The sequence below is a fragment of the Herpailurus yagouaroundi genome, unplaced genomic scaffold (genome assembly GCF_014898765.1).
Source record: "Herpailurus yagouaroundi ecotype Mexico unplaced genomic scaffold, PumYag 141, whole genome shotgun sequence".
NCBI lineage: Eukaryota > Metazoa > Chordata > Mammalia > Carnivora > Felidae > Herpailurus > Herpailurus yagouaroundi.
In genome coordinates this window covers 40,450,508-40,474,932 of record NW_024412396.1, presented here as the reverse complement: position 1 = coordinate 40,474,932, position 24,425 = coordinate 40,450,508, and the positions used below count along the sequence as shown (strand labels likewise).

Sequence of the window (24,425 nt, the reverse complement as noted above, 5' to 3'; positions counted from 1 at the left end):
GAGCACTCTTCTCACAGCTCTCCTGGATTTTCCTGGCATCTCATCCCTGCCAGGGACAGGTTTGTGAAAGGCTGACCATTTTACCAAGGGCTTGACCTCACTAGTTTCAAATAAAGAAATCACTAAAACCCTAAGTTATTTTTGCTTTGAAAACACTGAAGTTTCAGGGAATTCTTGACCTCCCAATCATAGTGGTCAAGCCAGAGACCGTGCAGGCTCCAGAGTCAGGGGGATGATCTATCCTAAAGCCCTGAGACCCTAAGCCCAGGGGCCCAAGGCAAGGAATCTCAGGACAGACTGAGACCGGCAGAATGGGAAGCCAAGGGGGCGCTTGGGTAGCTCAGTTGGTTAAGGATCCGACTCTGGCTCAGGCTCAGGACATGATCTCACGGTTTATGGGTTCGAGTCCTCATTGGGCTCTCTGCTATTAGTGCAGAGCCTGCTTCGTATCCTCTGTCTCCCTCTCTCTCTGCCCCTCTCCTACTCATGCTCTCTCAAAAATAAAATAAACATTAAAAAAAAAAAAAAGAAAGAATGGGAGGCACCTGGGTGGCTCATTCCATTAAGTGTCTGGCTTTAGCTTGGGTCATGATCTCACAGCTCATGAGTTCGAGCCCTGCACTGGGCTCTGTGCTGACAGCTCAGAGCCTGGAGCCTGCTTTGGGTTCTGTGTCTCCCTCTCTCTCTGTTCCTCCCCTGCTCACACTGTCTCTCTCTCTCAGAAATAAAGATTGCAATGTCTCTCTCTTTCTCCCAAAAATAAAGATTAAAAAAGTAAAAAATAAATTAAAAAAAGAAAGAATGGGAAGACAGGGCCGAGACTGCGTTTACTTCAATTCAGCATCCAAAGTGGCCACAACTCAGATGAAACAAAGAGACTAAAGAAAGGCGCTCAGAAAGAACAGCCAAAGAAGGAAGAAAAGCATGGGTCAGGGGGCCAGACAATAGGAAAGAATCTCATCTTCCACATTTGAGCAATTAATTACCCAATTATTAAGTCCAAAGAAAACCTTCCCTCTGGGCCAAGGGGTCTCACTCCAAGAACACATCAGCACCCAGCGGGACAGCCATGACTTCCCCTCCCCCCACCAGTTTCCTCAGAGACACGCTGCTCTCACATAAAATAAATAAGAAAGATGGTTCAGGAGTCAGCGGGCGACCTGAGATTTCAAATGATCAAATAAAGGATGGCTCCCCGAAGTTGTGCTTGCTGTCTAACTGCTTTGGTTTTGCCTTCCGATCTGCGACTCCAGAGAAACGAACCCAGGTCTCTCCACTCCAGTGGTATGGGTGGAACAGACTTGCATTTAGGATTCTTCAATGAATTTAAAATACAACAGTGCTCACGGCAGCAACTACAAAGCCAGTCAGACCTGGTGGATCTTTTCTCCTGGGGTTCTGCCTCTCTGCCCCTTTGTGCCATCGCCTTCTCAGTCACTGTTGTGACCGCGACGCACACAGTGTGGGTTTTCAGTTCCGATATGACCGATGTGGGACGCTGCATTGGAAACTGTGGCTTCACACCCAGCTGAGGTGGCAGTCACCCTGGGGCCCGGACACGCACCTACCTCCTCCTAGCCACAGACAGTTTGCAGCAGCAACTGTGACTCAACTAAACCACTGGAATTAAAGCCTAGTCTGCATGTGCGTGCAGGAGACATGGCGGGGGGCGGGGGGGGGGGGTGCGGTTCACACAGGGCACTCAAAATCCAGGACAGACAGACAAACACTCTGGCTTCCTGACTTGGGCTAGCAGCCAGGGGAAGTCACCCAGCCCCTGCCAGCAGCTCCCCGGGCTCACCTTGAGCATGCAGTGCGCGGTGCAGCAGGGGCAGCAGCCCCGCCTGCCAGAAGGAGTAGCAGCCGTCCACCAGCTTGTTGCAGCGGCCCTGAAATCCACCTTCGAACCGCATCTGCCGGCTTGTCACCCATTGCTGAGAATGAGACAGAGAAGGGAAAGGCGGGTGTAGGCCAAGTTCCCATCTCTGGGCTTCTTGGCACTGGAATTCTAGTCCTGGGGCTGTTCCTTCCTTCCCCTCACTGCCGCGGATGCGGACTGGACCATCTAAGCTGGACTCTTGGCAGGGCGGCCAGTACTGATCTCTGCTTCGTGCCCAATGGACAACTAACCACCTTTTCCCGGGTTTCAAATGGGTTCTGATGCTGACAGAATAAAGACATCAAGTTGGCCTATAAGGAGACCTGCAAATGTCTCTCAATAAACAAGGCTTAGCGAGGAAATTGAAGGCAAGTGGCTCATTTCTAACCACTTTCCCTTCTCAGGGAGGTTTATTAAAAGCAGATAAATGGAATTGTGTGCTGTGTCTCAGTGGATGATCTCAAACTGTTCCTGACTTTGACTTGGCACCTGAAGAAATTCATCCAAGGTTTCTTAGCAAGTTACTTGCAGGACCAGAAGCAGAAGCCATTATCCTAACCGCCAAGGACGGCTCTGTCAGCTCTAGCCTCTCTGCGTCTCCAGGGAAACCTGGTTGGCTAACAGAAGACAATCTTTTACTCTGAACTTGTAAGATGGTTCTTGATGTCACTCTGCAGTCACACATGATGCTGCTGCCCATCCCTGCTTATCTCCAAGTTTTCTAAACACACTCTGCTACCAAGATCAAGATAGCCAGGGGTTTCGTCCTCCAGAAGCGAGCAGAACCCACTGGCTGAGAAGATAATGACATCTCCATTTCCCTCCCAGGCAGTTCCAGACACCAGCCACGGGCTTTCACAACGGAAAGGTGCAGAGTAGGATGTCTCCCCCTCCCCCCACCCCTAGGTTCTTACTTGACTGAGTTCCTGAAAGGAGCTACCGAGGACCCTTTTTGGAAGGGGGAGGGGATGTCTTTAAGTTACCAAGTGTGGAGTTTAGATTATATCCCTGTTCAAGGCCATACTCACCCATAAGAGTCAAATCCCAAATTCTTAGAAGAAAGACATAAAAAAAAAAAACTACACTGCAGGTGTAGGCACTAATAAATCACCAGTGAGTCTTAAATGAGCCAGTGCTTTAGGGATGATGCCATTTAATGAAAGCAGTGAAGCATCACTCAAGAAAAGAGAAAACAGGTACTACAGTGGGGAGTCCATTCTTCATTTTCACTTACACCACAGACTAAGGTGTTCTTTTTTAATATTTTTTAAAATTTATTTATTTATTTATTTGTTTGTTTGTTTGTTTGTTTGTTTTTGAGAGAGAGAGACACACACACACACAGCACAAGTAGGGGAGGGTCAGAGGAAGACACAGAATCCAAAGCAGGCTTCAGGCTCTGAGCTGTCAGCACACAGAGCCTGATGCGGGGCTCGAATCCATGAGCAGTGAGATCATGACCTGAGCCAAAGTCAGATGCTCAACCGACTGAGCCACCCAGGTGCCCCAAAGGTTTTTGGTTTTTGTTTTTTTGCCCAGACTAAGAGTTTTTAAGCTGGACTACATAATTTTTTCCAGTGTCTAAGCCCATGGGTTTACTCTGTTTCCTTCAGCCATATGAATTCATAAAATCCTTCAGATATGGGTCCTAGTTCTCTCAAAGCAAAAGGAGGGGACGGAGTGGTTTGGGTAAGAAGGACACTGGCATTTATTGAGCACCTACTATATGTTATCTCCTTTAACCTTCAGAGTCCAGAGTTCTAACCCCTCCTTTAACCTTCAAAGAACTGTTATCTCTACCTTACAGAGGACAAAGGAAATTGAAGTTAAAATGGACAAATTTCCTAAGGTCGCGTGGAAGTGGGAGAGACAAGGCTCAAATCTAGAGTGTTGCCATTGTAACCGAGCCTTCTGCTGGTTATATTGCTTATTTCTTCCCAGGAAATGGGGCTTTTCAATTTCATGCCTTATTGGTAATCAGACTCTTAAATGTCTAGCTGGCCATTTCAGCATGAACCTTCAAGGAAAGTATGCTATAGGAGGCATCCTGCGGATAAGGACAAAATACTACTGGTCGTATATCCAAAGAGTCTAACAGAAACTTTCTTGGAAGCTCATGATGGGTCTCATGACAGTTCCTATGATGAGCAGCTGACATCTGAGCTTGGGGAGAGGAGATGAATGTCCACTGCAGCTGGTTTGCTTTGAGGTCATGGTTGGGAGTAAATGCTTCCCAAAAGACGTCTCGGCGGCACTGCATGCGTGTATGTTTGTACACTAGGCCTCTGATGATAATTTAAGAATTATCTAGTGAATCAGAATGCAGTCAGCTTTCCTTCTCGATATCTATCAGGAGCTTAAAGTCCAGACATAAATGCCTAAGGCTACCTGCTCGATGCAACCACTGTGCTCTGCCCAGCTCATTTGAATGTAGTTACTAAATGTTCACATATTGCAGCTGGTAATGACAGCTTGGCTTCAAAAGGCCTGAGAGCACTTCTCATGATTTTTTCTCTTAGCAGATTCCTTCTAAGATACATGATGACCTCCAAATTTAAGAGACTGAAGCTACAGTCTCGGAAGCAGGAGGCAGGTACTCTGCCTCATTGCAGATGTTTGAGGGACTCAGGAAGACTGTGGAGCTGGCCTAATATACTATAGAAAGTTCAGATCAGGAAAGATGGAAAGGCAGGAAGAAAGGAGCCAAGACCCAGGCAGACGCCCACTCCTCCCACTTTCTCCGACCAGTGCTGAGCGCCCCAGCAATTACGTTGAAAAGCTTCATTACGGGTCATTCAGTTCGTGGGCTCAGAGCAGGAACTCTGTTGGTCCTTCCCACAGCCAAACAGTCCCAAAGCACTGTGAGTCTGACCAGTCACATCACCAGCAGCCTGGGGCCTGAGAAGAAGAGGAGTCAACAGACACTTACCAATAGGCTCTTCAAGTTCAAGGAGCGTTCCTTTTTGAGGATGACCAGTGCGGCCAGGCCGCAGAAAGTGTAGCCACCGTGCGCTTCCATCCCTGGAACCCCACCAATTCCACCTTCCCAATTCTGACACCTGGGAGGAGATGGAGAAGAGCAGGTTGAGCGGTAGGTGTCAACCAATGAGTGGCCGGGTAGAGTGGGTGGGCACAAGTGCAGAACCACCCAGGTTGGCAAAGAATGAGTTTATTCAGATAATGACATGAACCATCACAACTATGAATGGAAAGATGCCAGCTAATTAACTTTTGGAAATGCCTTTTCCTCCAAAAAAAGGGGGGGGGGGACTCAGAGAAACAGTCTACTTATGCACAGTACCTCAAATCTTTTAGGAAAAAAGTAATAAAATCATACATACAGTATGACAACCACAGGTTAGAATAAAAATGAAAAATAATTGCTATTTAGGGCAGGTCTATTGCTGGTATTTTTTCTCCTTATTCTTCCGTATTTTCAAAAGCTTGCTATAATAAACATATAAAACTTTATTACTATCGAAGTAAACTTATTTTTTAAATTATAACCTCCTATATATTCAAATTACTCATTTACTATTATAACAATTATTATTTTGGGGGTTAGACTATATATCAATAGTGTATTCTCTAGTCATAAAAACACACCTCATCTTGCGACCAGCAATATAGGGTCATTTCTAGGAATTCATCCTAGGAAATAAGTTAAAATGTGTTCAAAGATAAGATTATAATATAACAGTGAAATATGAGAAATAACTCAGGAACTCAACAGTAAGGGACTGGTTATATAAATTATGGCCTATCTGTACTATGGAAAACTACACATTTAAAATGATGCTATGGGGGCGCCTGGGTGGCTCGGTTGGTTAAGCGCCCTACTTTGGCTCAGGTCATGATCTCACGGTTCATGGGTTCGAGCCCCACATCAGGCTCTGTGCTGACAGTTCAGAGCCTGGAGCCTGCTTCAGATTCTATGTCTCCCTCTCTCTCTCTCTGCCCCTCCCACACTTGCACTCTGTCTCTGTCTCAAAAGTAAATAAAAAACATTAAAGTAAAATAAAATGAAATAAAATAATGCTACGAAGGATATTTAAAGATGTTCCAAATCAAAAAAAAGTTACAAAATGGTAAGGTACTGTATAATTTTCCCAGAATTCTAGAAAGACATACACCAAAGGAGTGGTTGATGGTGGATTACAAGTGGCTTAGATTTTATTCTTTTTGCTCATCTTTAGTAAATATGCTTTTCTGTGTAATAAAGACATTTTTTCTTAGTATATATTCATATGACAGTGTAGGACTTTACTTCTGATGACCTCCGAATATGTACACACTCTACAGGTGTGTCTGCCTCACAATCCCAACCGCGGTATAGGTGCACAGGTGGATGGGCACATGATCCAAGAGCCGGCAGAACCTCCGGATGGTAGAGAAAACAAGCAATGATACCGCCTGTCTTTCAGGCACCTCTCCCTGGAGGCCTTGCATCTTGGGAACTCACAGGCCTTTTTCAGAGCAGTCCGCAGGCCCAGGGACATCACAGAGCAGGGCGCCAAGTCAAAAACTTGCTACCACCCCCTGTACAGATTCTTTAGCACCTCCATCCCGTGACCCTGCTGCTGCCTAAGTGGCGAGTTTTCCTTCCAACACATTTGGCTATGTGGAGCAGAGGAACAGTCAAGTTTGAAAAGTCTGATGGGCACCTCTTAACATTTTCCTTTTTCTTAACTTTTCTGAACTTACCTTTAAAAAAAATTTTTTTAATAAAAAAAACCAAACAGATAGTGTTAACAAGTAAATAATGAAAAGTAAATCTCCTGCCCAAGCTGGCTTCCTAGTCCCTCTCACCAGCAGTGACCACTGTCAGTTTGTCTCCTCCTCTCTCTCTCTCTCTCTCTCCACACACACACACACACACACACACACGCACACACACGCACACACGCGTGATTTACATTCTGCTTTCCCTCCCTTTTATACGTGGGAGCAATTTTAATAATTGTAAATTAGTAATTTTAGTAAAATTCTTTGGGAATGTCTTCTAGCTAACCCTAACAGACTGAGCACAAGCCCAATAAAATGAAAAGAATTTAAAAAGGGATAAACCTACAAGGGTAAAGAGCATAGGAGAAGATATGAATACAGACAGGAAATAACAAAATTTCGAAAGCCAGAAAAGGGGAAAGATAAGAACTAACGGACTTAACAGATTAGAGAAACCTAAACCAGCCCGGGGATAGGAGGCAACAGAAAGCAAGACAACATGCTCCAGTGCAAGGCCCAGGAACTAGAGGCACCACGATGCCTCAAGAAGTGGGATGAGTTGGAAACAAGTTAATTGGTTGCATGTGTATATAGGAATCAATGAGACCTCTGGGTATGCAGCAGAGGACAGGAAGTTTCAGGAGTTTAATCAAGAGGATCTGAACTCCAGGATGTCCAGCACAGCAGAGCAGGAAGGAGGCACCACACTGAGCAGGGGATTAAGGGAGAATCTATAATCTGAGCACAAACACCCCCTACCCCTTTTCCTCCTACTAGTTTACAAAGCTGGCTGCCAACCTCATACCCCAACCAGAAATCTGGAAGATCCTTCTCAAGGGAAGCTGATAAGCCCAAGAGAAAAACCCAATGGGGTGAAAGGCTGAACCTAGCCTACTCTGGCACATGTAGCTCCCCATCAGCTTTTTAGCCCTTGGCTTCCAAATATGAATATGAGACATTTCAACAAAGTCTCTAATATGGAAGAGAGAGACCAAAACAGATGAACAAAAATACGTTGGAGAAATAACGTAGGGAACAGAAGGAAACTTTTTAAAATTGTATCTTTAGATAAAATATTATATGAAATAAAAACACTTTAAGAATAAAATGTGCCTGAAACAAGAACAGGAAAATATGTAAAAAAGAAGTATTCCTTTTATAAACGAGGACAAAATAAGCTCTGGAAATTTTAAAATAGAATGGCAGAAATAAAAACTCAACAGAAGGATTAGAAAATAAAAGGTAAGGGACTCTCCCAGAAAGTACAGTAAGAAAGATTAAGGGTTAAAAAATAGGCAAAAAATTGTGAAAAATTAGAAGACTAATCCTACTGCTAGGAGGTTATAAAATGAGCAAACACTGAAAATAGAGGGAAAGAAATTATCAAAGAAATCATATTGTATAATAAAGATTCTGGAACTAAAGTATTTGCAATTCCAGATTGAAGATACATACTGAGTACCCAAAAAATGAAGAAAAAAAAAAATCCGTATCATGGTTCATCAGCCTGAAGTTTCCAAACTTCAAGAATACAGATTCCAACAACTTCTAGGGAGGGGGATAAGGTGGGAAAGAGAAAAAGAGAAACAAAACCAAAACATACAACGGATTGGGAACACAATGGCACTGGGAGGCAGTAAAGCACAGTGGTTACCATAACAGATTTTGGTCACCTAAATTTCTTGTAATTCAGCTTAATATCAAATTCAATATCCCACCATTTGACATTTAAGGAAACCATGACATGGAGAAGTGAAATAATTTGTCCAAGGCACAAAGCTAGTAAATCACGAGACTGGGATTCAAACCCAGAGTTTTCTCCTCCTGCAAATAACAGCTACAAGCTCTGGACACAATACACAGAAACAATTCCTGAGGGCTCAGCAGACTGACAAAAGGCAGGCAGATTCTGGTGGGGATTTAAAAGTTGGAGCAGACAACACCAGGCAGGCAGTCTCTTCCCTTCCCTCCCCCTCCCCTATTTTTTGCTTCCCAGTTTGCCCTGAGGATGGCTGTGGGCCCCAGTGGTGGCAGCAGCAGGTCAGAGGGGTCAGTGGAAGGCAGCCAAAACTAATGGAAAGCCCACCACTTTTCTGATAAGAAGAACCAGGCTGAAAGAAACTAAGGAGGAGTACCAGAAAGAGCCAGAGAAGGAAAACTCCTAATTCCATGTTTAAACTTCAACGAAGTTTCTACGTGACTCCCAATCACACAGGTGCTGGGCAAAATGAGAGCAGCTTCTGACCCAAGAACTGATCAAAGAGCTGAACCACAGCCCAGTGCAGGTGTGACAATTCACAGTTTGCATCTAACCGAGTTGATTGCCTGCTTAAACAAAAACAACACTCTTTAGAGCAATCTAACAGAATCCAGTCTCTATAATGTAACATCATAATGTCCAAAACACAACCCTAAAATTACTTGACATATGCATAATCAGGGAAATGGGACATGCCAACTCCAAGATACCCAGATGCTGAAATTACCACACAAGAATTTTAAAGCGGATGTTATAACTATATATTTACCTCAGGGAAGTAGGAAAAAAAATATATACTTATAAAGAATAAAAAGATGGGACATCTTAACTGAGAAACAGAAAGCATAAAAAAGAAACAAATCCACGCAGGTTAGCTCAAAAGCCTATACTCTCAATCTCTAAACTACCTTACCAATCTCTAGCTACCTTACTAGTGAGTATTACATATCAGGTCTTCAGCAGATGTTGGTTATTAGTATCATCAGCCTTTTTAACAATGACACTGGAAGCCAGAAGATAATGGAGCAACGCTAAAAAATTCTGAAGGATGTCAATTTATAGTTTCCAATTTAGAAATCTCTCACCAAATAAACTATCAATCAAGTGTGAGAGTAGAATAAATAATCTTAATCTTAAAATAATGCATAATCTTAAAAATTCATCTCCCAAGTGCTCTCTTTTGGAATCTACTAGAGTATGTGCTTCATTAAAATGAGTAAGTAAGCCAAGAAAAAAGAGGACAGGGGCTTCAACAAAGGAGAGAAGTGAAGTGAATTTCATGCTGAAAGGAAGCTTCTGGATGCCTGCTGTGCAGCAAGCTGAGAGCAATCTGTCCAGACTGAAGCAGGAGAGCAGGGGGCTCCAGGAAGGATAACTCAGAAAACACACACACACACACACACACACACACACACACACACACACACATACACACACACACACACACAGAACTGATACATCACTGAAAGTGTTTGCATTGAGAGTAACTTTATAGCTCTGGCAGAAAATCTGGGAATAAGTCCATGATCTATACATTTAAAAAAAAGAGGTAATGATTAATTCCAGGAAAATAAAAATGATGTAAGACAGTAAATCTGATCACATTTTACCTGCAAACTATATTTTCACAGTAATAGGTACTACTTTGATAAGAATAAACATGTAAAAGACAAAATAATACAGCCTGGATATCAAGTACATATATTTTACATTTACTATTTTACATATTTTACATATTTTACATATTTTACATATTTTACATATACTATACATTTTCCTTACTTGCTTTTAAATTATAAAATATTTGAAGCATCTAGGAAAGTCTAGCAAATATATAGAACATCCATGCATCTAACACCTAGCTTTAACTTAGCCATATGTGCTTCAAATCTTTCTTTTATTTTAAAGAAATAAACCATTACAGATACAGCTGAAGTCTCCTGCGGAGATGTGTAAACTTCTCTTGATTTCATGTCCTCTGCTCTCCCCCCAGAAGTAACCACCATCCTGAATTTGGTGTTTATTCTTCCCAGGCATGTTTTTATATTACCACATGTGATTCTTTCCATAAACAATATAGAATTATTGTGCATGTTTTCAAATTTTAAATAAATGTGCTAATCCGCATGTTTTAACATCCTTTATTTTAACTCAGTGTTGTTTTGGGGATTTATCCACATTGATGCATGTAGCTCTGCTTTGTTCATTTTAACCAATTTATACTGCCATGTGACCCTACCACACTTTACTTCTCCATCTCGTGCTTATGAACATTTAACCAGTTCCTGGGTTTCTGCTATTACAACCACGTCATATGTTTGTGTCTTTCATGCATATGTGTGAGTTTCTGTAGAAGTGGGATTGCTGGGGCATCAGCAAGGGCATCTTATTACCGAAATCCTCCCCAAACTGGTTAAATCCACTTAGATGCCCACAAATACTGCTCGCCCAAGGTTTTGAGCCTTGCCAATCCATACAATTACACAACACTTTTTTCCGAAGAAAGTTCGGAAAAAAGGAAACTTTTACTGTATGTTTGAAATGCACAATCCTACAACCCTAATCCATCTCCTGTCATTTTATATTCCCTTCCATTCCTTTTTCCACTTTCTTTGCTTTTTCAGAATCTTGACCACCTGCTTTCTAAGAGGCCAGGACAGACCCCAGCATCTCTCACCTCGCTATCCATTCGGCGGTGCCCTCAAAGAGATCTGGGGTGATGATGTTGGTCAGAGAAGCCACGGAAGCAGCACAGTATGCACTTCTGTTAGGATGGAAACACACGGGGACAACGTGAGCCTTTAAGAAAGGGATGAAATAAGGTTCATGGAGCTTCTCAGGCGGGTTGCCCTCTGCTTGGTAAACTGTAACCACCTCCTGTCCTCACTCTTGGCACACAGTCAGTCCTCCTGGGTCTCCAACTGAGAGGTGTGACATTCTATTTGGATAGGGCTGCTCACAGCGTGGCTTCAGTGAAAGAACATGACATTCTAGTCTCCCTACCTCCACATGGTCAAATCTACATCAGAGGAAATAGTAGCCAAAGTGAATTTAGCTCTTTCAAAGACCTCCAATGGTTCCCAAACTTCCACGGTGTCATTCAAGTATTTCTGATACGCTCATTTATTGAGATGTCTGTCATGTTTTAGATCCAGGATTTCTGTTTATAGCATGGACACATTAAAGGTTAACTATATATTTTTTCTGCAACAGACACTCCAAAGCAGGGCACCAAACCCTAATGGCCAGAAACAGATGAGTCCACTCAGATACTTTCCTTAGGCCTTTAAAGGGAGAGAAGCGCTTTGATTTCAAGCAGTACAGACACCAGTACAGATACACACACACATTTTTAAATGAAAAAGAAAGAGGGGCGCCTGGGTGGCTCCGTCGGTTAAGCGTCCAACTTCGGCTCAGGCCATGATCTCACGGTTCGTGAGTTCGAGCCCCGCATCAGGCTCTGTGCTGACAGCTCGGAGCCTGTAGCTGCTTCAGATTCTGTGTCTCCCTCTCTCTCTCTCTGCCCCTCCCCTGCTCACGGTCTGTCTCTCTCTGTCTCTCAATAATAAATAAATGTTAAAAATTTTAAAAAGAAAAAGAAAGAGAACGTCTTTTTTTTTTTTTTTTTTTTTTTTTAATGTTATCCTACTTGATTTGGAATAATTCTTGCCACTCTGCCCTGCCAGCCCTAATTCTTCCCAGGACACATCTTATTTCAGCTTCTCCGTCTACTATCGAATATAGCTACAAACTGTCTTTTCTTCCCTTCTATGCCCTTTTCCAATGTCCAGCATCTCAGCTCCATTTTACACTGAAGACAACTGTTTGTTTTAATTCTGCATACAGATCCTGTTTCTAAGGGCTCCTAAGGAATACAAAAGGAAGGAAAGAGAAGGGTCTAATGTCCGTTATTGTTCAATATGGACACGCTCCTAAGCCGAACTTACAGAGGTATTCCAAAAAGAAATCTCTGCAGAAGCTGCAAGCCCTATTGTGCGACTAGCATCTTTATCAGCCCGCTCATGCTGGCCACAGCACAGCAGAGGCTGAGTTACCCCGGCAGGCCTCAGAAGCACACCAGAGTCCCCCATGCCAAATGTTCTCATCTGCCATAAGCTAACTTCAGAGGCCTGAGCTAATTTCTTTCAGCGTTTCAGCCTCTCAGAGGGGTTTCACAGCATTTGCTCCTGACCCCTAATGGAACCTCTGAGGTAGGGAGGTGGCCAACAAAGTAGTTTCCTTCTCACAAAGGGAAGAACTGAGATGTGAAGCCAGCAGCCACAAGTCCCCCACTGAAAAGGGGAGGGAACAAACACACCTTTTTCATGCAGTTTCTTCCTCTCTCCACCCATCTGCTCATCACATCTCTCAAATTTGTCCACTCCTCTCCATATGCTCTGCTGTCCCCCAAATCCAAGCCACCATTACCTGGATCAATCTCCTGCCTGGTCTTTCTCCATCCAGCCCTGAAACCGGAGGACTTTTACTAAAACACCACAATCTCTTCACTGCAACTGGAGAAGTTGTCATAAAATACAAAACCAGATCAAGTCACTCCCTACTTAAACCTAGTCCGTGGCTTTCCACTGCTCTTAAAATAAACTCCCTAGCTCTTAAGGAGATCCCAGGACCCCTCAGTCTGGTCCCAGCCTGTTCTTCCAGCCTCACTTCTACTGCCCCCCATGCCTTCTGTACTTCAGCAACACTAAACTGCTTTCTCGAACACACTCTTGAACACACTCCCTGTCACCTCAACTTCTGCAAATGCTGGGTCCCTGTCTCCCTACTATCCTCAAAGAATGTTCCAAGTTATAAAACCTGGATTAGGAGGGCAGTAATAAATAATTACTCCTTTCTTAAGAACCGGGAAAAAATCGTACTTGCTAGGAGTTCACTACAATCTGATTATCGACAGCCCTCCAGTGCCATAAACACTTGAATAAGCTCATCCCAGACACTATTAGGAGCTGTGACAGACAGGAAAGATCAAGAGACTCCTCTGTCTAAGCCAGGATAAGACATGCTAGCCTCCAGATGCCCATCACTGCTGCTTCTCTCCAAGTCAAACCCAGTCAACAAGCACTCTGGAGTCCTGGCTGACACTTTTAGGCAAAGGACAATTAAATAACAAGCAAGAAATGATGGGAATTGGGGTACTAGGAACCAAGCAAAGCACAGAAGCGTTCACATCTCTGAGTCTACGCAAGTGGAGAGCATGGCTGGAACAGAGCATATTACTGGAAGAGCGTAGGTACAGGGTTCCTTGATGGCACAGATCGATTCTAGTGGAGAAGTTTCCGAGCATTTGTCTAGCAGATATAAATAAGAACACAGAAAAAACTGGAGCTAGAACAACGAAATTAGAAAATAATTGTATCTGAAAAGGTATGTGATATAATGCCAAAGCAATCTTGCTTTTGTCTAATAATTTCAGAAATTTTAAAAAAGCTAAATTTCGAGACTGTGCACACTCAGTTGTACCATCTGTAGAACAGAAATGAAAATGTAGTGTCTTTTGGTTGCGGGGGTGAGACAACTTTTAGCTTTTTCCTTAAGGAAGAGTCAATTAAAGGGTGCCTGGGTGGCTCAGTTGGCTGAGCATCTGACTTTGGCTCAGGTCATGATCTCACGGTTCGTGGGTTCGACACCTGTGTCAGGCTCTGTGCTGACAGCTGGGAGCCTGGGGCCTGCTTCCAGGTCTGTGTCTCCTCTCTCTCTCTGCCCCTTCCCTGCTCACACTGTCTCTCTCTCTCTCTCAAAAATAAAATAAACATTAAAAAATTTTTAAAAAAGAGTCAACTGAATACTGTTTTTCTTCATTAGTTATATTGGCTTTGTTGGCATTTTCAGGGTTTAAAAACACAAGACAACAGGTCCCAAAGGAAGTCACTTATGCTGAACTCCACATCTTAATCAGTTTCAGTTCCCCAGAAATGAAATCTTAAACCAGCCAATCAGGAATCACCTGATGAGCACTACTTAGGTCACTGGCCTGACAGAACCCTGCTGCCTCCTAAAGAAAAGTAACCTTGCAATAACTGGCCCACTTTTTTTGCCTCATATAACTTCCTTTTCCCACTCCTTTCTGCCTATAAAAATCTCTCATTTTGTATAGGTCCGCAGAGTACATTTCTATCTGCTAGATTACATGCTGCCTGATTAGAATAGATTTTTGCTCGGGGCGCCTGGGTGGCGCAGTCGGTTAAGCGTCCGACTTCAGCCAGGTCACGATCTCGCGGTCCGTGAGTTCGAGCCCCGCGTCAGGCTCTGGGCTGATGGCTCAGAGCCTGGAGCCTGTTTCCGATTCTGTGTCTCCCTCTCTCTCTGCCCCTCCCCCGTTCATGCTCTGTCTCTCTCTGTCCCAAAAATAAATAAACGTTGAAAAAAAAAAAAAAGAATAGATTTTTGCTCAAACTCTTACATTAAAAAAAAATATGCTTCAGTTTGTGTTTACAACAGATATTGGGATATTATGATATAATAAGAAACATACACAGTAAAACCTTGGATTGCGAGTAACTTCTTCTGCGAGTGTTCCCGCAAGACGAGCAAACATGTCTAATAAATTTTAACTTGATAAACGAGGGATGTCTTGCAATACAAGTAGTACGTGACACCAGATGTCACAGGATCACAACTGAGCCAATGGTTCTTGAAATTCGCTTTGACATACAAATGCTTTGGATTACAAGCATGTTTCTGGAATGAATTATGCTCTCAAACCAAGGTTTTACTATACTGGTTTTCTCCCAGATTCCTGGAACAAAGCTCCTAAAACTCTTGGAATTTCCTGAGTGACAGGGGTGATAGGAGAGTCTTCAGTTATTCATAATAACTGCATCTGGGTGGCTCAGTTGGCTGAGCATCTGACTTTGGCTCAGGTCATGACCTCACGGTTTGTGGGTTCGAGCCCCGCATCGGGCTCTGTGCCTGGTCAAGCACACCTGAGTTATGCTAATGAGGTGATTCCTGGAGGATGGACTGCCTGCCAAAGTAACTGACCACATCATCAGAGGGTTGGAACTTTCAGCATCATCGCCCCCCTGACGAGAGGGGCTGCAGATTGAGTTAATCACCAATGGCCAATGATTTCATCAATCATGTCTACACAATGAAACTCCCATAAAAACCATAAATGCAGGTATTTGGGGACGCTTCCAGGTTGGTGAATGCATCCATGTACCTGCCAGGAGGGTGCCATACCCCAGCCTCACGGGTACAGAAGTTCCTGCGCTTTGGACCCTTCTCGACCTTGCCCTATATACCTCTTCAACTGGCTGTTCGTTTGTATCCTCTATAATATCCTTTGTAATAAACCAGTAAGTAAAGTGCTTCCTTGCATACTGTGAGCCATCCTAGCAAATTATTGAACCTGAAGAGGGGGTCATGGAACCTCTGATTTGCAGCTAAGTCAGACAGAAGTGTGGGTAACCTGGGGACACACTACTTGTGACTGGCATTTGAAGTGGGGGTGATCTTGTGGGACTGAGCCCTTAACCTGTGGAATTTGAGTTAAATCTAGTTAGTTCATGTTAGAATTATTTAACATGAGGGAAAAAGCACCTGTTTGGTGTTGGAAGTGTTGTAAGAAACAGTTTTTCCAGTGAAGAACTTATTTTAGGTTCAAATAGACACATTACATGTTTTTTCCTCCCCCTTTACTTTCGAACCAATGGTTAACCCAGAAAATTAATCAACTTGTGTAGAAGCTAAACACATTTACAAATAAGGCAATAAGATGGCTTTGCTATAGAAAGCTCAAAAACACATATTTCTCTAAGGATTTGGTATAAAACCTCAGTGATCCACTGCCTTTGAGAAATGACTCAGTGAATTTCGCATATGCTTCACCAATCTCCCACCAGATGAGTGAGCTTCTTGTGGGGTATGTTGGACAATTCTAGAGTAAAATAATAATTTTGGGCCAACTGGTTCCAATCAGTTACTGAAACTCTGTTTCGCTGCACTCTACTGGCCCCCCAAAATTTTTGCACCTCCCAAAGCAATTCTCATTCAGGTGATAAACATTCTCCCGAGTTCATCAAATTCATTCAGAAAATATTTACTAAGTTCCTACTGGGCTTCCTTCTCCCTTCCTATCCCAGAGAGGTGAAAGATTGTATTACACTATACCGTTATTATATATTATGTATGGTATGTCATTTTACACCAACGAAATATGTTTTTGATTTTTAAAATAAAAGCATTTGATTTTGTTCCTGTCTTGCTTATATTCTGACACTTACATAAAAGAGGTCAAGTGACAGTGACACCTGAGGACATCTGTGTCATGTTTGCAATGATTATGAGCTGTGTCACTGACACGCCATTCTACGTCATTCTGTGAGACAAAGCAGCAGCTTTTCCATGTTGTTCCTTGCGTTTGGCATCTCTAATGACAGAGAAGATCTAGAATCTACTGACACAGTGGCCTGAGGAAAACCCCACTCACCTCACATCCACCTCACCTCCAACGTGCATGAGAAAAGAGCCATCAGGTTGCTTCAACGAGTACAAATACTGAAGAAGCTTCTCTCTGAGACACAAATAGGGGAGAGGGAGGAGACAGCAATGGTCAGTGCAGCAGCAGCAAGCAGGGACCCTTTGGGGGTCCGGCACTGCTGGCTTTGGCTGTACCTGTTAATGACGTCATAGGCTTCCTCGGTGCCAATGATGCATAGTGCGTTGACTGCTGCATACGTGGGTGCAAGGTGTGGGTACTGGCCAGGGCCCCCTCCAAAGCCACCTTCTGGACTTTGACACAGCTCCAGGAACTGACACACGCTAGGTATACAGCCAAAGGGAAAAACAAAGTCAGAGAACATTCATTTCAAAACACCAGACTCCACCAGAGTCTATGCCTTTTCCAATGTACCCCCCTTCCCTCAAAAGGGAAAAAAACCTCTCCTCCCACTTCCTGAACACATATTGAATATAATTAACCTTTGAAAAGGGCCTCTCTGCCCTATTTTGAATGCCCATCTTTCTGAGTTTTGTGTTTAAGCACCTGTCTAACCATAAAGCAAGGGATGTAAGTCAAGCAGAAACAAATAGACTTTCATGGGATTGGGATTAAGTCTCATACTTCTTGACCAAATTCTTCCCATACTTTTCACTCAGTTTACCACCCTGGATCTGTGGAACCAGCCCCTTCTCCTTGCCTTTGGGGTCTCCCCCAGGCTTTGAATTTTGCCCAAACTGTGGTGGTGCCCAACTACTTCTTTCTATGCTAACCATTCTGGTCTAGAGACACCACCAAGGCTTACCCAGAATATTTAAAGAGATGTCTTCTCACTCCCATTGCCCCTAAGCCCCAGGGACTTCTGACTTTTCTTCCTACCGCCACCAAGAAACCAGCTTTTCATGGATTCTGCCCCCATGGTTAGGAGAGCGAAACAGAAGTGGGCTTCTGTCACGCTCATGCCAAATGTGGCAAACTGCGGCACTGCTGACTCATATGGTAAAAATGCATCCTGGCCTGTAGGCTTTTGGGGAATTTTTCACACTAATCTACAGAAGCTCCAGTTTCCTCACTGAGGGAAACTGTTTATTGAGGGTTTGCTTCCAAGCATGGCATCAGGTTGCCCAGAAGTTACATTTTTGCCTTAGGTCAAACCAAGGGAGCCCCTATTTATCCGAGGTCCTCTGAAGTTCACCAGGAAGGGGTGCCCCAGGAAAGCCCTGGTCATCACGCTCTCTCCCCACAGCTCAGCTGGGCTCACTGGCTTCCTGTTAGGACAAGCCTCCATTTAAGAGAACACGTTGGAAATCTGTGCCCTAGTGCTCAGGCAGCCTTCTTTTCTTGGACTCCGTCATCTTATTCTTTCTCATCTACTGCAGTCAGAGGGGCCAAACAGAGTCTAGTGAGTCTCCACTAGGACACAAGTTTACTATTGCTTTTCCACATCATATCTGATTACTTGATTTCAGACCTTCCATTATCTGGCAGCGACGGCAATAAAAAATGCTGCTGACTCGCTGCTGGGGTCCTGAAGCTTTCCCGGGTCTCAAAAACAATACTCATTCCCTTGTACCTGCACCTGCAATTTTACTACAGGAAACACAAGGACTGAAGCTGAAGTTGATCATCAGAGAAGAAAGACAGTTCTGTGGCCTATTTGCAACAGCAATTAATTTTCATGGAGAAAATTAATTTGTCCCTAACATATTTTCCAAACCTTCATCAATTCATATCCTGTTTCCTGGAAACAAATAGCTAATGAACTCATGTCCTGACAAAGGTTGGCTGCGCTAGCGTGCAGAAAGTTCTCTGTATCACAAAAACAAAAGGTTTTAGTTGATATAAAACTTAAGAGCACATTTAAAAAAATGAAAAGGATAAGAGTCACCTAGTTACCCATTCTCTTTCCCAGTTCCTAAGATAGAATCCTGCCAAATGCAACATCCCAGACCCTGTAGCCTAAGGTCTGATGAACTGGGATCTGAATGTACCAGACACCTTTAAATCATTCCTCGATGCCAACCTTCCTCAGCTGATATGTGGCATCTGACTGGCCGTGGGGCTATGCTGGGGAGCAGGGCTGGGCTTTTCTGGACTCTGAGACGCTTCCATATTACAGAACATTCTGCTCCAGAGGCTTTCCAACTAACACCTTAAGGAACTGGCAAACTGACCATGAAGCTGCCAGCCGTCATTAGCAGAGTTCTCAGCAACTCTGAAAACCAAAATGTGAATGAGACTTCTACTATCAAAAAGGGAAGGAAAAACTTATCTTAGAGACCAGAAATTCACCAACTAGTAAAAAAAAAAAAAAAAAAAAAATTCACAAGCAGGAGACATGGTGCAAACACGAAGAGCAGTCGACTTTGTAAAGAGCATGCGTTATGCAGTATTTTGTCACACGACTAAAAGATCTAGCAGATCTGTGTTCTTTCAAGTCAGCAAGGCATTTTGTTCTAGCAAAGCGGGAAACTATCTTTTATATTAGGGATTTCCAAACCCAAAATGTGTGCATCACAAACATGGGAGAGCTAATAGAGAAAAGAGAGGCCCAGGCTTCTTGAAGCAGGAACAAGCCTGGGCCTCTGTATTTTCACCAAATTCCCAGATGACATGTGTACACACAAAGTTTGAGAACCACAAGTCTTGGCTGAGCAATTAGAATCACTTGGGGGATGTTTTTTAAAACCCAATGCCCAGGTCACACCCAATACCAATGAAATCAGGATCACTGAGGGTGAGACCCAAGTGGCCACAGTTTTTTTTTTTTAATTCCCATGTGACTCCAATGTACAGCCAAGTATCAGTGCCTCTCAAACTTGAGTGCACATGGAAATCACCTGAGAACCTGCTGAACTGCAGTTCTGGCTCAGAAGGGCTGGATGGGCTAGAAAGTCAGTGCTTTCAGCAAGCCCCAGTTGATGGCAATGCCACTGGTGTGGGGAATCACATTTTTGGTAGCAATGTGAAAGATCTGTGCTGTCCAATAGGTAGTGACGAGCCACGTGAGGCTATTTAAATTTTAAATCTAATTACGTTTAAGAACTGATTTAATGTGTAGCTCCTCAGTCATACAAGCCACATTGCAACTGTTCAATAGCTACACGTCCCTAGTGGCTACCACAGAATAGAGGACATTTCCATTGTTGTGGAAAGTTCTCCTGAACACCAACACTCTATCATTCAACTATTAAAAAGTATGTAAAACCTGTAAGAAGATCAAGTTCAAAGCAAGAGTATCAATGATTTACTTCTAAGGAGTTACTCGGACTTTCAGGTGATGGCTGAAGATTATGGGCATTGCTGTCACCAACTTGAATGAAGTACTCAAAACGTGTACAGAGAACAAGCAAAATAATACAAAAGGAGCAGAGAAACACCGCCAAGGTGAGAATTAAAGTCCGGAATGATATAAGACAAATCAGAAGCACATAAGAATACAACAAATGAAACAAGTACAAGTAATAAATAACATACTCAGGGATGGCAGGAGTGGGGAGGAGTACGGCATATCAATATACAACGGGAAAGGACTAGGAATACAGGAGAAAGAGGACCAGAGATTAGGACCCATGAGTTGTGGACAAAAACGACAACACTTAAGAGCATCATAAACGCAGCGCTGGTCACAACTGTATTTGGCTCAAACCTCCATTTTCCAACTAAAAGGAGGTTCAGGTTAGAATTATAAAAACACAGGTGCCTCGGTGGTTCAGTTGGTTAAGCGTCCGACTCTTGATTTTGGCTCAGGTCATGATCTCACGGTTCGTGAGTTTGAGCCTGCATCAGGCTCTGCACTGTCAGCGCTCAGCCTGCTGGCATCCTCTCTCTCCCTCTCTCTGCCCCTCCCCCACTTGCTTCCATGTGCTCTCTCTCAAAATAAATAAATAACTGTAAAAATGGCCAAATATTAAAAGGCTTAATATTACAGGCAACCACCACCATGAGGAAGCTACCCAGCAAAATACCTCAGGTATACAGGAGCGCCTGGGTGACTCAGTTGGTTGAGCATCTGACTTCGGCTTAGGTCATGATCTCAAGTCTTGTGGGATCAAGCCCCACATCGGGCTCTCCGCTGACAGCTCAGAGCCTGGAGCCCGCTTTGGATTCTGAGTCTGCCCCTCCCCCACTCACACTGTGTGTATCACTCTCTCTCTCAAAAATAAATACTAAAAAAATTTTTTTTAAGTTTAAAAAAATACCTCAGGTATACAAAGGGTAGGTACGCAAACTTTCTGGTAGAGAAACAAACACTGAAGCTAGTTTGCAGCAGCAGAATTTAGAGAAGATTTAAGAAAACCTTCAGCACCACAGTAAGTTACCATGGACAGACTGAAGGCCGAGAACAAGTTAGAAAGATCACAGCTTTGGGAAAGGAATGGTCATCCTTGAGCAGGACGGCCTGCGGAGAGATGCCAATAGAAGATGGATGCATGGACATCCAGCTTCCTCTAGTACTAAGGCTTTTGAATTCCATACCATAAAACAACTCCAGCTTAGTACGAGGGAGAGAAGAGCTCCTTCCCTAGCAGAGCACAGCAGTGAGCAGGTGGAAGTGACAGGCTCCTCACCGATTCCAGGAGGCGGGAGCCGCCCATGGAGTCTGACACATTGTCTGACTCCATCAAGCACAGTCATCCTCTGGAAGCTGCTGTTCTGGAGGTAAGGTCAAGTCTAAAGTTGGTTATTGTAGAGCAGAGTTTCTCCACCTTGGCACTCTGATATTTTGGACTGTGTGGCTGTTCGTTGTGGGAACTGTCCTGTGGAGGAAATCTGGGAGCACCCCTGCCCTCCTCCCAGGAGCACCTGGCCAAAAAAAGCCCAGAACGCAGAGGACGAGGTAAGGTATCTTCACAGAAAGGTAAGGCAACAAATTACATTTAAAAATTAAAAGGAAAAATATTTGAAGAGCTATTCAGGGGATCAGCTACGAATAACTTTTTGAAGGGGAAATAGCAAAACAGTGACACACGAAAATTTAAACTAATGAACATTTGGAAAAACTTTATAAGCAGAAAAGTCTTCAAACAATGAAGTTAAAGACAATTTTTAGATCTTACAGAAGCTAGAAAACTAACTTCAACAATGCAGCGGTCTCCCTGTGATTTCACTTTACTCTGTGTGTTATGTTACGGTACTTTTCAATAACGAAGCATGGGATTCTCATTAAAGGACGCTTCCTTCCTTCCGTTAAAATCATTAACAAATGTACTTAGTTTGGTACCAAAATATCAATTTATTTCAGGTAACCATACATATCAATTTGTGGATACAACCTCTTAGAGAGGCAAGCTACGTTCCTACCTATGAATATGTTGTTTTTGAAAGATCTGAGACCAGCAGTAAAAACCTGGTCTTGCTGGCTTCTCTTAACAGTCACAGTAGCTGAGAAAGTGATTTTGTCCACTAGAGGGAACTCAGTTTGCCATCTTGTTCCCTAAACAGAAGCGCAAAGGTGAACGAAATAGGAGAGAGAAATGTGTGTGTATGTGCGTGTCACCTGCATTAAGTGGCAGAGTGGGGAAAGAAAAGGGCAGGAAAATAATAAAACTCCAGAGCTAAACTCTGCACCTTAATAGTTATATGAAGAAGAAGGGGACAGAAAGCTGACCATATTTTCAAAGCATTTCCTTTCTCTGTGCAAAATACATCCGATATCAGAGAGTCTTTTAAAAATCCCAGCATTTTTACAGAAATCATTAAGATTTCTCCTATCTTACTAAAAATAGTTCATTTCCTTATAGGTCAGAGCTACTAGGCTCTGTTGATAACAGATATTATCTGGACCTAGACTGAACTGTCTGCTAGGCATGAAACAACATACATTGTTGTTGGAAAGCCTAAGTAATTCTTTAAAAGTCTGTTAAATCAGAAGAACCACACGTAAAGATTTTAAGGCAGCTGTGAAAGCAGAAATTCTTAAGTCATTCACTACCAACTGGTTCGTGAAATTAGAACAAAGTAGCTTTTTAGTTTTAAAACATTCTTTTAAGTACAAAAACAATAAATAAAGTTTTAGAACATGGAAATAGGCTTAGGAAAAAAAACAGAAGAAAATTCACCTTTAACTTCACCATCTAGAAATAACTATTGCCAAGTGTATATATACCTTTCTGGTTTTCTCTATGCATATAACTAGCCATATATACATATACGCATACATATATATGGCTGGTTATATATTATATACATGTATTATATATATTATATATTTTATATATTATATATATTTATATATTATATGTTTTTATATATTTATATATTATATGTATATTATATTTTTATTATTGTATATTTATGTGTATATATATATATATTTTTTTTTTTTTTTTAAGAAAAAGAGTGCATTAATGGGGGATCGGGACAGAGGAAGAGAGGGAAAAGAGAGGGAGAGAGAGAGGGACAGAGACAGAAAGAGAATCTTAAGCAGGTTCCTCGCTCAGCACAGAGCCTGACTGGAGCTCCATCCCACGACCCTAGGATCATGACCTGAGGTGAAATCAACAATTGGATGCTCAACCGACTGAGTGACCCAGGCGCCCCTAATCAGCTATATTTTTAATCTACAGAAGTTGAATCTTTTTAACTGTCTATTTTCACTTAATTCATGGGTATCTTTCTATGTAAATACATGCATTTTTATATACAAATATATACTTCATATGCATTTGGTTTTTATTAAAGTAAAATCGGTAAACAACATTGTGTTAGTTTAGGTGTACAACAAAGCAATTCAGTATTTGTACATACTGTGAAATGACCACTATAATAAGTACAATTAACATCGTCAAGTTTTTAAATGGCTGCACAGTATTTCACTGTATGTACTGTACCATATTTTACTTAAACTTCATATACACTTTAACACATCCCTACTGTTGATGTTTAGGTCGTCGCTAGTTGTTCACTGTGAAAAGCCCTTTCAAAGGGGCCCTCTCTTCCTACCTGATGTTGCCACGATAGCTGCTCTGACACTTATTTCCTCAGCAAAGTCTCACCTATCAAACACTAGGTATACAACCTAGAAAGAAACTCAAAATCGATGCTGACCCCAGTTTGACCTGAGTGCTTCCTCTTCAGCAACTACGTCCTCCTCGGGGGCCCACCTATACTTCCCTCTTCCAGAATCTTCCATCGCTTTTTTTCTTCTCTCGTGTACGACTCTCGTATTTCCCCTAGTGTGCATCCTGATTGTGTATGTGTGGGGGAGAAATTTTCTAAACAATCCACAACCTCCAACTGGTATTTCAAAAACACATGGGCCTTTATTTTGACAATTAAATTCCTGTTATTGCAGAAACTGTGTCCAATTCTACTTCCAGAGCCAGAAGCACCCAGGCTTGCAGCAGCCGCATGATGAGGACAATGCATATTTTTCCTCTCTCTGAGAAAGCTCCGTACATATCACAGGGGTTAATGGTCTAATTCTTCATTATCTTCCCTATCCATAGTCATCACAAGACACCCTGCCCAGGAAGGCAAGAATGAGAGGTTATTGTTAAGGCAGAACGAATGAGACAATGTGTGGTTCTGTTCTTCTGACCTGACAGTGTGACCCCAGGCAGGGGCAGGGGGACCAGAGGAGGGGGGCCTGGACTAGC

At 42.9% G+C, this 24,425-nt stretch overlaps 1 protein-coding gene across 1 annotated transcript in view; it reads right to left on the bottom strand.

Annotated features, from left to right (window-relative positions):
• Positions 1 to 24,425, bottom strand: part of FNTB (farnesyltransferase, CAAX box, subunit beta) — a 67,393-nt gene that overhangs the window by 12,647 nt on the left and 30,321 nt on the right. Inside the window, exons 5-9 of the mRNA XM_040477392.1 lie at positions 17,001 to 17,147; positions 16,816 to 16,899; positions 11,041 to 11,127; positions 4,809 to 4,938; positions 1,802 to 1,934 (exon numbers count right to left, since the gene is read on the bottom strand). Coding sequence (XP_040333326.1) covers positions 1,802 to 1,934; positions 4,809 to 4,938; positions 11,041 to 11,127; positions 16,816 to 16,899; positions 17,001 to 17,147 — 581 coding nt within the window. The remainder of the gene's footprint in view (positions 1 to 1,801; positions 1,935 to 4,808; positions 4,939 to 11,040; positions 11,128 to 16,815; positions 16,900 to 17,000; positions 17,148 to 24,425) is intronic.